A 15,262-nucleotide genomic window follows, 5' to 3' on the forward strand; every position below is an offset into this window, starting at 1 on the left:
AACTGTATTGGTAGCTCTCTGGGACACACACACTTATGAGGCTACTAAGAGTACATTTTTGTACAGGAGAATGGCAAAAGATGTTTTAAAGCAGCGAAGAGGCTAAGTAGTTCCATGTTAAGCCATAGCCTGTGTTATTTCACTTCCCATATATCTTCACATGACAATCAACATTTCTTATACTTCTAATGTTATTTAATTGAAAATCAAAACACAGTCACTTCCAGTAACGTTGCCTTTATGCCTGAAAGGTTTGAACTAATCAATGAGACTGTACAATTAAATGACATCTGTATAAATGTCAGTAAATAATGCTTTTTAATGGCTTTGTTCATTTCAGCTTCCGTTTTCATTTTAGTAAACAATTAAAAAAAGAAACCTGTATATAAAAATATGGTTCTGCCTAATGCTGAGTGAGCAGAAAACAGCTCATACAATGGCTCTTTCCTGCAGCCCTGTACTCCTTCACAATGTTTCTCTAGTAGGTCCTGAGCCGTGTGGTCTGTATCATGTGGCGCTATAGTAGTAGGGGGAAATCACACAAAACCAGGAAGAAGAATCTTGTACCAACAGCATGCAAGATTCCTCTGCCTGATTTGGCGTGTTTTCCCGCTTCTACTGTAGTCTCCTGCAACACACAGTGCAGGAGGGCTCTTGACCTTCTCAAGGGGCTTTCGTGTCAAGGGTCCAGGTAGCTGCAGTGGGCAATTTCGCCAGGTATCCTTTTGCTTAAAAATAAGATAAACTGGGTTTCAAAACTTTTGATGTCATGCTAGACAGGTGAACTTATGTTCAGCTCATCACAGTTTTTTGATTCATAGCATAAAGAGAAGCATGTTTCTGAATGGTGGTAAAAAAAATAATTTTATCATTTTTTGTTAATTCACAAACTAGAAAAGTGATCTATTTGTCTGCGTCAGGGGTAGATAATCTTTTGCACTCAAGAGTTGCATGTGGCAGTGGTCAGGGGATGCGTAGCAGTCATAAGTGGGCCTGAAAGTGGTAGCTGTGGGCAGGATCTGGGCTCCTTTCTTTCTTTCTTTCTTTCTTTCTTTCTTTCTTTCTTTCTTTCTCTCTCTTTCTCTCTCTCTCTCTCTCTCACACACACACACACACACACACACACACAAACGTACATACGTACGTACAGGTGCATATACAATACCCACTTTCCCCCCAAAATAAAGATGAAAATCCACAGGAGTGCTGTCAATAATATCAGTGTAAAGCCAATTTTAATGTATTAAATAGATTTTTAAAAGTCACACTGGTGCTAGACCTTTACAGTACTAAACATATTAAAAAGAAATCATGTTAAATGTTTCTGTTACATTATTCTGCTTATATTAATTATATTTATTCTATCTTAAAACATAATCAAATGGTTACAGCTCAGTTCAATACCTGGGTGTTTGGAGATGATTCTCATATGTTTATCCAGTAAACATGCAAGTAATATTGGGACTCACAGTGTTTAAAGCACATACAAAATTTCTTTGACATCATGGCTATCTGTGCATTGCAATATCAACTGCAGGCACCTGTCTGTTTGGCTGATATGAAGACATTTCCAGAGTGGTGAAATAATCCTTAATATTAAGGGCACAGTTCTCAATGAAATGTGTGCCCTGTGATTGGTTGGTTGCATATTCATCTACGTTTCATAGGATTTGGTTTGTAATTTTATGTTATTTAAAATTATACATTTGGTAATAGTTCTTAATATTCATAATAACTTTATTCTGATGAGTCTTGTGAAATTTGCTTTTGGTCAAGTGTATCATTGTTTGCTGAAATGAATTTGACAGTAGAAATTAAAAAAGAAATTCTTCTATCCAGGAATATTGCACTTTGGAAGGTTTTTATCCCCAGCGGCATGCTACTTCTGAGGTAACTTTAAATGTGAAACATAAAAGACCATGAATAGAAAGGGAGTCTAGACTTCATTGGTAATTATCATTTTTAATATCAACTATGGGATTTTCTTCACCCTAATTCTATCTAGCACATCTGCGAGTATGTTTAATAGTGAAAGTTAATATTTACCTAAGATAAATTAACTTTACTCAAATTTCCTTACATAGTTAATTAGTTACACTGTATTCTTAGCAACCTTTGCAGTGCATGTAGTATTTGATTTACATCCCAGTTATTGTTAAGGTTATGTGTAAATCTTACGTATACCATGGCCCAGGTCATGTAGAAAAGCAAGTGATTAAGTTAGACCAGAAGCAATTACATTCTTTCAACTGTAAGGCAATTAGAACAATAGCAGTACTTTATTCCACACATCACTTAGTTAGTTTTCTTACTGGAGCTGTACATTTCCTTGTAACATAATATTTCACATTTGCTATTGAGATCCATGTTTGGATGTGCTTGTCTGTAATGCATACTTTATTATATTTCAACGCTCAGTGCAAGTTGCTACCATAGTTTGTTCTCTTCACATCAGTCAAGCTTTTTGAATGGTTGCCTATTAACTTGTGTCTGCATTTGAAACTTGGCTTTACATGCAATTTTTTCCTTTGTAGTAAAAATTATATCACACTTTTGTACAAACACACATCCATTAAATGAGGTGGGGGCCCCTCAATTTTTATTGAATGCAATCCATTAAAATTGAAGCGTACTCAAGTCCTATTGATTTCAGAAGGATTTAGGAACATCTAATCTTTTTTGGATAGCTCACAGTCTTTTCAAATAAGCTATCACAGTATTGTTTTATAAATCCAGAATGACTTCCCATATGCAAGTGAAGTTCTAGATTCTACCTGAGCCATTAAAGTGATATTTAGCAGTCTGAATATCAAGGTGTAATTTCAGTCCAAGTATTATTGCATTATACAGTTCTAGGCAAGTGGGAAGGAAATTACATTCAGTCACCAATGGATTTTATTCTGCATTCACCATGTTGTAAATGACATAGGCTTTAGCATTTCAAAGGCACAGTTTTATGTTAACATTGTCTCAAATGCCTAAATTCACTGTCTCTGTGTTTTCTGTTTTGTATAGCCTTGATAATCAAAACTAGAAGTTTAATAATGGTTTTTGTTTCCTATTTGTGATTTTAATTTATTTTGTTAAACGACTGCTCAGGTTGAAATAAACTTAAAGCGCTATCCAACTCCATACCCAGAAGATTTAAAGAATATGGTGAAATCTGTTCAAAATCTGGTGGGTAAACCTAGCCATGGAATGAGGCCTGAGAATGCAACACCAACCGTCAGTGCAGAACAAGCTGTGAAAGACAAATATGAGCACAAGTGGCCAATGACAGCAAAGGATATATCCGTGGAGGTAACATGACAGTGTTATTTAAACAAACGGGAGCTTATTTTAAGATCAGTACAATATAGATCTCTTTATTCAGAGGGTTGTGTGTAAGCAGAAGTAGGCCGATCTATAACCCCTTTCCTTCCCTCTTACCCCCCTATTAGATATAATTTGCTTCACCTTTCAGTGCTGCCCTTCTGATTTTCTTTTTTATTATTATTGGGCCAAATATCATGTAGTTCTCATACTACACAGAACAAAACGGGTATTGCCAGCATTGCATGACACAGAAATTGTCAGGCCTCAGCAGGGTCTGCTGTTGATTGTCAGGTACCAAGGCTGGGGCATGGCCCAAACAGGCAAGGCTGAGGTCAGATCAATCAAATGTCTGGTGCTCCTTGCTGCAGCGCACTCTAAATGCAAATACAGGAGATTTCCCTGGGAGCAATGAGAACTGATGACATCCTGTCTCAGGGGCAATTGTACAGGAAGAACATGGCTTCCTGCCTGTAAACATCAAGTCCTCTCACTCTTAGGTAAACTTGCTGTATTTGCATTCAAAGCACACAGTGGCAAGAAGCTGCTTGCACTAGCAGCTCCAGGCTGTGGGCAGGTAGATGCCTTATTTTTAAAAGTTTAAAATACTTTTAAAACTTTTTTGTTCTTTTTAAAAAATGCGCATTTCCATGTGGATTTTTAGGCATTTCTCAGGAATAGGGCAGAGCAGCCTTAGTTCCCTCCCAATGCACAATTGGGACAGACCAGACTGTAATGGGTCCATCCATTGATGCCCACAGGATTTCCTAGACCCGATACAACAGTGTGCTTTGGGTCCCCTGAATCTCCCCACAATCTCTTGATAAGAACTGCTGTTTATGTGCCTATATTAACTTTACCGAGCCTACCACACGGGACTGTTTCAGATATAAAAGGGGAAGGGGAGGCCTGAAATTGGTAGCAGAGTAAGGTGGCAGAATACTATCAAGAAAAGCAGGTAGTGATTGAGTTTTTTTTAAAAAAAATACTCTACCACCATCAGTACATTTGTCCAGGGCAAAATAGCTGTGAGCACAAAGCACAGAGTTAAGCTTCTTCCCACCTAAGATCAGACAGGCCTCTATTAGTTCAAGTAGAACTCATCTCACAGGCCGTGGTGTTTCTAGATTATTAGGAAAGTAGGCACCATTTGTTATTTTACCCTACTCAGTGTGTGTGATTCCAAGCTTGGTGAGTCCGCAAAACAGGCTTAAGAGCATAGCTGTCAACTTACAGATTTGAAAATAAGGGACCAGCAGCCTTGAAAATAAGGGACCAACAGCCAAAATAAGGGACCTGCAGCCTCACCTGTTCCAGGCACTCCAGTCTTCCTGTCCTCCTGCAGTCTGGTCAAACTCATGCTGGTAGCTTCGAGAACACTGTCCAACCAACTTTGTAACCAGAGGTTCAACTGAATAGAATCTGAATCACATGCACCACAAGGCCTATGCAGCCTCAACTTAAGATGGCTCCCCAGCCTGGCTTTGCACTGCAAAGTTTGCAGCAGCACATGCAACAAAATGGCGTCCAGCATTTAAAACCCCCCTCAGCTTGCATTAACTAGCCACGCACAAGGCATGCAAGCTCCACCCCCCAGTCGTTCTTAGACTTCTTAATGGGTGAGCAACACAGCCAAGCAACACAGGTGGAGCCTCCCTCCTCCCTGGCCGGCAGGGAGGGAGGGAGGGAGAGGAGCTGCTTCCTTTGAAATTTAAGGGACATCATTTAAGGGACATCCATCAATAAGGGACAGCAGCGGGACATGGCGCTGGAATAAGGGACTGTCCCTTCAAATAAGGGACACTTGACGGCTATGCTTAAGGGCCACACCTTGAGAGTTTCTTCTCCCTTTATCCACAAGGTGGAGCCCAAGCCACTGACCCTATGCAGGCAGTGTCAATATGAGTACCAATTGTACTTTTTAAAACAGCATTCTATGACATTTAAAGTCACATTTGCCTGGTCAGCATTCGTGCTTGGAAGTTTTATAATTCCATGCTCCTGATAAAATTTCATCATTAAAGTATCACTTGTTGGGCTATCTTTTTATAATATTCCACAATATTATTGCATTTTACAGGACCCATATGTACATGCTGTGAATGATATGAGGATAGGGGAACTTCGTCCCTCCATGACTGAAGCACCATTGTACCAACCTAAACTTGTCCTATTGGGTAAAGAGAAAAAAGGTACTAAGTCACTTTATAGATGTTGAACATGACAAACAATGAAAAATGCAGCAGAAAAATGTGCTCAACACTGTATTCTCTTTTTTACACTTAGCCAGAATCAAATTGGAAATCATATTTAATATGCAAAGCCAGTCAATTTAGATACACAGCTATCTATATTTCTCTCCTACCCCTTTTCCTTAGACAAATAGCAACTTTAAATGGTATGAAAAGGTCAGGCCCCAGGTTCCTGGGGGCCTTGGACACAGGGTACCACTGGGCCTCTTGTCCCCTCCCTTACCTCCTCAAACTACACTCCCTTCCATTCTTGGTCCCACCCCATACCTTTTCTGTCTGCCTGCTTACATTCGCATATTGCAATGTTTCTGTCGTCCTCCTTTTTGCCTCAGCTTCTATTTCCTTACACTGGCTGGTATTGCTTTTTTGTCTCCCTCTCATCTTCCTTTTCATTTTGATCACTTTCTTCTCCCATGTATCACATTCTCTGCCACTTTAATGCACCTCTCTGTGACTGTGCCTGGGGAACTGAGTCTCTTCTCCCTTCATCCCCCCCCCCAACCCTCTGTGGATGCCTCCCCCCCCTTAAAACTGCCTATCTGCCTTCTCTTCTCCTGTGTCAACTTGGCGCGTATGTTATGTACAGAAAAGAAATCTAAAATAGTTTCAGTGCTCTCAGAACATAATATAGGCAGCAGTTGTTCTAAGCCCTCTTAATTTGGATAAAACCCCATTTAAATGAATGGCTCTTCCTTCTATGCAAGAATTATGAGCAAATGGTGGGCAGGTTAGCAGCCTACTAAGTGAACAAGCCCCTCAGACCATCTGGACTGTGGGTCAGTGCCTCACTTGGGCCACCCCTAGTATTGGGCATGGGTATGAAGGCAGGGTATGATGAAATCCTTTCTAATCACTGCTGCTCTGACAAAACTCCCTGTGCCTGTTTTTTTTTTTTAATAAATATTGGGAAATCTCCCATGTCACATTTGGTTTGGCCCTGAGTGTTGGATATAGTGTATAAAGAAGGCTATATATGTCATTAAAAATAAATACTAAATTATTATATTCAGCAGTAGCCAAAAATAGGGATGGGGCATTCAAGACAGTAGCAGTTTGGTCAGGTTCGTAAGTGTAGGAAAGGTGAAAATGGATCTTTTAAAAATAAAAAAAATAAAAAAAATGTTCCATCTCACAAGGCACAATGTTTATAAGGATAATAGTAAAGTAATACACCAACCAATAATTGTAGATTGATACAGTCAGATGATACAGCATCTTGGCTGAAGATGGATGGGAAAGGGAGGTGGTACTGCTGTACAAATGTCTTAGGTGTCTTTGAACATCCAAGGGATAAGTTCATGGCTGGCTATATTTGTATGATATAGAAGTGGAAATCACATTTCCAAGCTAATTACAGTAGTTGTTGTATATATGTCTCTGTGTTCAATCTTCTATTCAACTATTAATTTCATATTTCTTTCTGTGCTTGTTTTAGAATCAACAGATGAATCTGAAGCAGATAAAGTTCACTGCATGAATAACAGTGTTTCTTCAGGCACCTATTCAGACTATTCACCTTCACAGGCATCTTCAGGGTCTTCTAACGCTCGTGTTAAAATGGGGTCCTTGCAGACTACAGCTAAAGATGCAGTGAATAATTCTTTGTGGGGTAACAGGTGTGTTTACTTTGTAGACCCCAGTTGAAACACTGGATCTGACCATAAAGGCATCTCAGACAGCCAAAAGTACAAAGAGCTGAAATAAAAGATGGTGATGGTGGTGATGTAATACCCTCGTATTAAAACAGAAACAGACAGGAACGTCACTAGGGCCAGACTAGCAGGAGCAGCAGCATGATTGAGATGCCTTTGTTTTTTCTTTGAACTAGCAGTGCTTCCTAGGACACCTATGTGACTATGTGACATCATGTCTCAGGAAGTACTGCTAGGCTGGGAGCTGGTATACTACAAGTGTACACAAGACTTCTAAGAAGTCTGGCATTGCATACAGTTGGAGAAAACCTGCTGCACTTGGAACAACATCACACTGGCACTACTGCAAATAAGTGAAGCATTGTGCAAAAAAAGGTAAGTGTTGCAGCATCCCTGCCCCCTCAACAGCAGGAGAGGGAGAAGAGCAGAGCATCCAGAGCAGAGTAAGTTTCCCCCCACAACTAGGCACCTCATGTTTGTAGGCGAGAGGAAGGGCACCTTTTTCCATGTCAAGGCCCAGAGGAATTATGCCTTAGGGGTGGAAATTAGTCTGGCAACTTCTACCCAAAATTCAGGTCTATCTGCAAACTTTCAGAGTAGATTACAATAGTTGAATAGCAGTTCACCCATCTTACCCATTTTTCAGCTGACGAGAATGAAAGAGGTACAAAATGATTACGTGTCATCAAGGTTTTCTGTACTGTCTACATTTACACCATTGCATACAGAATCCTATATAAGCAACTTTGTCTCACCATAGATACAGACTCAGTTTTCAAAGAGACTTTCACTTTGCTTGCAGGCTCAATGCTATGTGCTTATTATCTGTCACTAGCATAGAGATTTTTATACCAGAGTTTTTTTGGAGGCAGATTTTTAGATTTATGCAAAGCCATTTTCATATACATATAAACTGTGATATTTCTCTTTTTGTGTGTTTTCTCTTTGTTCCCACTCCAAACAAGCTAAAGCTTCCATTCATTCATGGGTAAACAAAACATGCAATAATAGTAAGATATTTATTAGCATTTTATTCTGCTGTGATAGCTTCCTTATCTAATACCAATCTTTCTTCTTGTTTTCTCCAGGCTTGTCCAATCTTTTCCTCAACCTCTTGAAACAAAGCCATTGCTCAGTCAACGGGAGTCTGCTCCAGCAGGAAACTTACAACAACATAACGAGAGGCGTCCAATGAGCGACACCTTTGCTGACAGCTGGAATGATGGCTCTCACTATGATAACACGGGATTTGTAGCAGAAGAGAGCACGGTGGAGAATCCAAGCGCTAACCCCCTCTTAAGCTCTAAATCGAGAAGCACATCTGCTCACGGACGCAGGCCTTTAATTAGGCAAGACAGGATAGTTGGTATCCCCCTAGAACTTGAACAGCCTACTCTCAGAAATACACCTGAATCAGAAGTGCCTCCATCAAACCCTTGGCAGAACTGGACAAGAACCCCTAGCCCTTTTGAAGATAGGACAGCCTTTCCTTCTAAGCTGGAGAGCACCCCTACCACCAGCCCTTTACCTGAAAGGAAGGATCTTGTTAAAGATTCCGCAGAACTAGCTAGCACTTTTTCTCCAGGAACACCGTGGGAGTATCATGAGTCAAATGCTAACAGAAGTCTTGGTAATGTGTTTTCGCATATTCACTGTCGCCCGGATCCTTCTAAAAACGTCATTTCTATCAGCAAGAGCACAGAGAGGCTTTCACCAATGATGAGGGACTTGAAAACGAATAGGTTTAAGAAGTCACAAAGTATAGATGAGATAGACATTGGCGCCTATAAAGTTTATAATATACCGCTAGAGAACTATGCAGCTACTACTGACAATGCCGGTATGCATGAGAGGCCAGATAAAATGATGGGTCCAGAACATGGAATGTCTAGCATGTCCCGTAGCCAGTCTGTGCCAATGCTTGATGATGAGTTGCTGACCTATGGAAGTGTTAAGGTGCAGCAGCAGCAAAAGCCTTCTGTAACTAAAAAAGTGTACCAGTTTGACCAAAGTTTTAATCCTCAAGGATCAGTGGAAGTGAAAGCAGAAAAGAGGATTCCGCCACCTTTTCAACACACTCCAGAGTACATTCCCCAGCAGACTAAAACTGTCTCAAAGGATTTGGTTAGCCCAAGAGCCTACCGAGGGTATCCCCCCATGGAGCACATGTTCTCATTCTCCCAGCCTTCTGTTAATGAGGAGACTGTCAACACTCAGTACTCAAGTCAGGGATCAAGGGCTGGGTTTTTGAGAAGAGCAGATTCATTGGCCAGTTCCACAGATATGTCAATGTATAGAAGAGTCAGTGAACCACACGAACTGCCTCAGAGCGATAGGTATAACAGACACCAGTATAGAGGACCCATGGAACGCCAAAGCAGCATGCAAGTGTCTGAATCCCAATTCCTCAAAAGAAATGGCAGGTATGAAGATGAACACCCTTCATATCAAGAAGTGAAAGCCCAATCTGGAAGTTTTCCAGTTAAAAACCTTACTCAAAGGAGGCCATTGTCTGCAAGAAGCTACAGTACAGAGAGTTATGGTACCTCCCAAACCAGGCCAGTTTCAGCTAGGCCTACAATGGCAGCTCTGTTGGAAAAGATACCATCAGACTATAACTTGGGTAACTATGGTGACAAGCCGTCAGATAACACTGATTTAAAGACAAGGCCTACCCCTGTGAAGGGAAATGAGAGCTGTGGTAAAATGCCCGCTGACTGGAGACAACAGCTACTTAGACATATAGAAGCTAGAAGGTTAGACAGGGTATGTTTGGCATTTCTCTGCAATTAATGCCTTTTAGTTTTTATATTTCTATATATCAAAAAAAAATCTGCTTGCAGTGATTAATATGTTATCCAGTAATAATTCCTGGATTTGTGTTCTGAATTAATAAACCATGAAATGTATTTTGTTACAGTTTATACATAATGAGTTAGCATTAGGGTTGCTTTGGGGAGCATTGGAGAAGTTCTTCCCTGATATACTGTTGTTTTTTAAAATGCAAAAATGATAATCTCGGTCTTCTAGTAGTGGGTAATTTATGAAGCTTAAAGGAAATCACAAAAATAGTTTATAATTTAAATGTTTGTTTTATTTGCTAGCCTTTACAGTGCATAGGAAAAATATTAAAGACAAATTCCAAAGCAAAAGTATTGGAAATATTGACTTTGGCAGACTTATAGTTAACGGGGATACTCCAAAACTCTACAGAACTCAATAGCACAATCTTCAGTGGCTGTGTTTTGAATCAGTCCATGCCCTTGTGTGCACAAAGTCGGATATGCATGTGTGAACCATCTTCATGTACCAGAACTATTGGATCATGGCAGATATAATTAAGGATTTCTTTTAGAAAATTTAGCCATTAATTAACAAATAAGCTACAATTACTTTTGTTCTGGTACCCCATGTCTTAAATTTATGTACTTGGAAGTAAGTCAGTTGATTTACATTTAACTTATTTCCAAGTGTGTTTAGGATAACGGGTTAAAATACGTAAAGCCCCAACAGAGACCAACTATAACTTATATTTTCTATGTTAGGAAGTGTTTGTCAATTAACATTTATTACTGGTAAATGTGCAGAGTAATTCATTGACATGAGACACAGTTTCCAAGGCGTGAAGAATTAAGAATGAGGTATTGTTTGAAATGGTGATAAGAAGTAAATGAATAAAACGTCTTATAACTGATATATCCAGAAAGCATTTGGAAGAAATTCTGAGAAAAACTACATACTACATGTAATTCCATTATTTTCCTTTGAAAAAAGTCTAATATACTGTGCAGCCATTGAGGCTACAGTTTGAAGTGGAAGACTAGTACAGGAGGAAAAGGAGCTTCTTAACCTTTCCACTTTATTCCATTTGCACATCTGTCACACCCCCCCCCCCAAAATGCAGGTACTCATGTTTTCCTCAGTGAGGGTAAGAGCAACTGGAGTGGGAAGTTTTCAGTGGGAGAATAGTTTGAAGGGAGAAGGATTATTAAGCTGGTCTTCCATCTTAAATTGCAACCTTACTGCTGCCTTGTATAAATGGCGGGGGCTTAACAAGGAACTTAAACATTCACCCTGTTGGCTGTTTTTCTATTTGCATCACCTTGTACTCGTTAAATGCTGTGTGTCTCATACAGCCTTCCTCAGCCTCAGGAACCTGTTTGCCTTCAGTCAACTAGTATTGGAAATAAGATGAATTACGAAAGACCAATTCATGTATAATTTTAGTCCTACAGTTCACCAGATGCTTTCATAAAATAAGTGAAAATTGAGATTGCCAAATGTGGCTGTCAGAAATGCTGAAATCATCCTGGAAAATTGGAAGCCTATAGACCTCGTTCTCAGATTTGCTTTCACAAAATTACCCTTCCTTATACTCCCAGTTACATATTGGTTTGTCATTCAGTGACTGCAATAAGTGATTATATTTTAGAAATAACCATAATGGAGCAAAAATTGTAGACTGTTTCATATCTTTTGATATCATCATGTGTTTTTCAAAGAAGGTAATTCACAATTTAGCTGTGGCTCACTGAGAGCTGAACTATCCATTCAGTGATACAATTTATTTGTTTTTATTTATTTAAAGGGGGTTGGAGAGCAGGCCAAATCAGTCTGCCAAGCGCCAATGATGAACTGATTCTCGGGTGTTGCAAAGCATTCTTGTATAGATTTTTACAAGGTGCTTTGCAAGATCTTCTGATCAGATCATCATTGGGTCTTGTGAAGTCCTGTACACAGGGCTTTGTAGGTGCCACCAGTCAGCTGATCAGCAGTACCTGCAGACTCCCTTTCGGCTGAGGTCTTTGCCTGCCCCACACCTGATGTCATATAGAACAGTGAACCACTTAAACTAAAGAAAAGACAATTTCTTGGGCTTAGACCTGGCGTTCTCAGATTTCACCACCCTGCTGTCACCAGAGCCCACATAAACTTGTTGAAAATTACCGAGGCCTACAAGTTGTAGAATAGTGGCCTATGGAAGTGGAGTTTGGCATGATTGGCTGGCTGACATCACTTTTCTATTGATAACTAAACCATCTTTGGAAATTGTTTAATTATTTACCATAGCATTTTCATTGCAGCAAGGAGTTCAGTACTTCAGCTTCCTTCAAGCAAAATATAGACATTCGCTCTGGAAGTATTGCAACTCATCCTCTCCACTTTAGGCAGAGTTTGCCAATCAATCCAGAGGCTTTAAGTCTGACTCTAAATGGAGAAGGCTTTTTATTTTATATTTTTCCTTTCCCACTTCTAAATGCCTCTCAGAGTATTTTTACTAATCTATTGTAATTTCTTCCATTCTTCTGTCACACAAATCTATTCACCTTCCCTTGAACCTGCCAGATTCATTCTACTTTTCACCCTGTGGTCTTCACTTCCTTCCATAACAACTTTATTCTCTCGTCCCTATCCTTTCCATTATCAGTTGGTTTATTTTTAATAATGAGTGTAAATATTAACCTTTTATCTCCCTTTCTAATTTCCTTCAGGACCTCCTCTGGCTGCTTCCCCTCAGAGGAGTGAGACCTCCCATCTCTCTTCCCCACCTTCCCCAAACTTCTCCATCTCCTGGTCACCATTATTTAGCATACAAGGAGTTGCTAGGGTTGGCATTGGTTCAATCAAAAGACAGTGGCATGGCTGGGGGGTGGGGCCAGCAAGTGAGAAGGCGCTGGGCAGGCTGTGACACTGAGGTTCTCCTGAAAATGACCCATGGCCGTCTCTTGGGTCCCAGCCCCCTGTTTAAGAAAAACTGACTAGAGACTACAAAAATCGCAGCAAGATAGATTTTAAAGCAAAGCTATTAGAATGAATGAATAAAAATTGCAGAAACACTAGATGAATTATAAACCAAATTATATTTATTCTGGTGTATCAGTTAAGATCTACAGAAATTTATTTAATTGGTTCAGTTTTGGAAATCAGACATCATTAAAAAAAATGTATGGAAATTTTAGCCTGGCTTTCAGATACACTGATTACTAAGAAAAATACGACAATAAGCCTTCAGAACAACAACAAAGCATTGCAAAGCATTCTCATCTCCTAAGGAGTGGTCCTGTTCAGGCTCTAACAAGCCTGGAACAAGAGTTTTGTGTTGCTGTTTGGAGTTCACAGGGGAAAGACAAGCGAAAAGGGTTACTTTATTTCTTCCTCTTTTGCTGCGCTTGGGTTTGGTGCTGGTTTCTAGCTCTGAACCTGAATCCTTTAATGCTGTACAGTGGGCAGAGGGGTTTCTAGAATTTGGAAAAGGAAAAGGAAACTTAAGGTCTCCTCACACAAGCATACACATTTCTTTATTTAAAAAAACCAGAATTACTTCTTAAATACAAATTTTCTGATATCCCAGATTTGCACAAAACAGCAGTTTTTCAAAAAGTGTGTCACTCCCAAGTCATGTGACAATTTGGAGTCTCTTGCATGAAAGGCTGCTGCTCTTCCTCACATTTTCTTTCCCAACCTCCTGTGCCTGCAAAGGCAAATTTTATAATTTATTTTTAATGCAACTATTTTGTGCATGATTTCCCCTGTACAAAAGAGCTGTCTCAATATATATGTATTTTAAAAAATTACTGGGAACCAACATCCTTTCCTGTCGGCTGACAGAAGCAAAATAGGAGTAGGGGGAGTGGCAAAAGAGGGCATCACAGAAACATTGTGGAAACCTGCCCATGCAGTGGGCTCCCTGGCATTAGTGGCTTCCGTAAATCACTGAGCATTCATAAGAGTCAAGCTTATTCCATTGATTATTGTGATTGCTTTCAGGCTGACACTTGAGAGATCTGTGTACTACTTCATTTGCATGGACAGGTGAAGCACAGATCTTTCAGATGTACTTCCACAGCTATGCTCACTATGGGTGGAATTCAACATTGCACCAAGGGGAGTGTCCCATCAGCACTGTTCTGTGACCAACCCAGAGCCAATTTCAGGGGGTGCAGGGAGAGGAGATGGGCGACAGCCCCATGGCACAAGCAGAAGCCCTCAAACAGGCTTGCACTGATGGGACATGTTGGGTGAATACTGCCCAGTGCATTTTACTTTTTATATTGCTGTTTTTTTGTATATATATAATCCAGAATAATTTATTCATGAAGATCATTTGCTGACTGATCTTTTTAATCACACTGTATATAGTGTGGGTAGTTCTTTTGAAGTGTAAATTCAAAATAGGTATACATCCACTACAATATATTGGAGCAGCTCTTGATAGCAGTTATTTTGATTGGTTCTTTGTGAAACTAAACCATAGCAAGCCAGATGTTTCTATCGTTCAGCAACTAACAGATGTGCAAAACTCTTTTTTTACCATTTTCCTTGACTCTTTAAAACCTTATTCTCTCCAGAAATGTCTTACATTTTTAAGAAGTGTATTATATAGAGTAGAACCTCTTCTACCCAATTTATTACTTGCAGAAAAGAAATGCATATTTTATCATAAGTTTGTAGAAAATCTCTGGGTAATGAAATAAATTACTATAGCTTTGTATTAAAAACAGTGGCTCAGTTAGTAGAGCATGAAACTTTTAATTTCAGAGTCGTGGGTTTGAGCCCCACATTGGGCAAAAGATTCCTGCACTGCAGGGAGTTGGGCCAGGGGACCCTCATGGTCCCTTCCAACTCTACAATTCTATGATTCTGTGAATATGAAAATATATCTTGTTTGATTTTTTTGTCAATGTCTTTTTATGGTAATCATTTTATGTACAACTAGCACTCTATGTGCTTCTGTCTGACTCAGTGCATGCATAAAAAGCTACTTATTTCTTGGTATTGTTTGTTTGCTTAAAATGAGACCATGTGAAGTTAGTCATATATGTGCAGTACTTTCTCTTAATGAGCATGCGTGTTCATATCCTGTCACGTGGTTGTTATTTCCTCTACTCAGACTGCTGCTTATAAGCACAACACTGTTAACCTTGGCATGCTGCGCTCTGGAGGTTTGTCAGCAATGCATGCGGGCAGAAGCATGACATTAAACTTGCAGACTAAATCTAAATTTGAAAACCAAATGCATCAAGAGCTACCTCTACCGAAAGTAAG

The 15,262-nt window shown here is 39.7% G+C and overlaps 1 protein-coding gene across 18 annotated transcripts in view; it reads left to right on the top strand.

The window, feature by feature from the left end:
* The window catches only part of LRRC7 (leucine rich repeat containing 7), a gene marked incomplete at its 3' end in the record, with an annotated part of 196,840 nt that overhangs the window by 134,223 nt on the left and 47,355 nt on the right, over nucleotides 1–15,262 (top strand). For 10 of the 18 annotated variants that reach the window (XM_081008899.1, XM_081008907.1, XM_081008909.1 and 7 more), the window contains 6 exons: nucleotides 1,840–1,890; nucleotides 3,100–3,300; nucleotides 5,393–5,504; nucleotides 7,000–7,180; nucleotides 8,305–9,982; nucleotides 15,108–15,257. In XM_081008899.1, coding sequence (XP_080865025.1) covers nucleotides 1,840–1,890; nucleotides 3,100–3,300; nucleotides 5,393–5,504; nucleotides 7,000–7,180; nucleotides 8,305–9,982; nucleotides 15,108–15,257 — 2,373 coding nt within the window. Of the gene's footprint in view, nucleotides 1–1,839; nucleotides 1,950–3,099; nucleotides 3,301–5,392; nucleotides 5,505–6,999; nucleotides 7,181–8,304; nucleotides 9,983–15,107; nucleotides 15,258–15,262 lie in introns of those variants that run through there. The other 8 variants (XM_081008910.1, XM_081008900.1, XM_081008915.1 and 5 more) reach the window with 6 other exon arrangements.

This window comes from Podarcis pityusensis (genome assembly GCF_964106645.2).
Source record: "Podarcis pityusensis genome assembly, chromosome: 6".
Lineage (NCBI taxonomy): Eukaryota > Metazoa > Chordata > Lepidosauria > Squamata > Lacertidae > Podarcis > Podarcis pityusensis.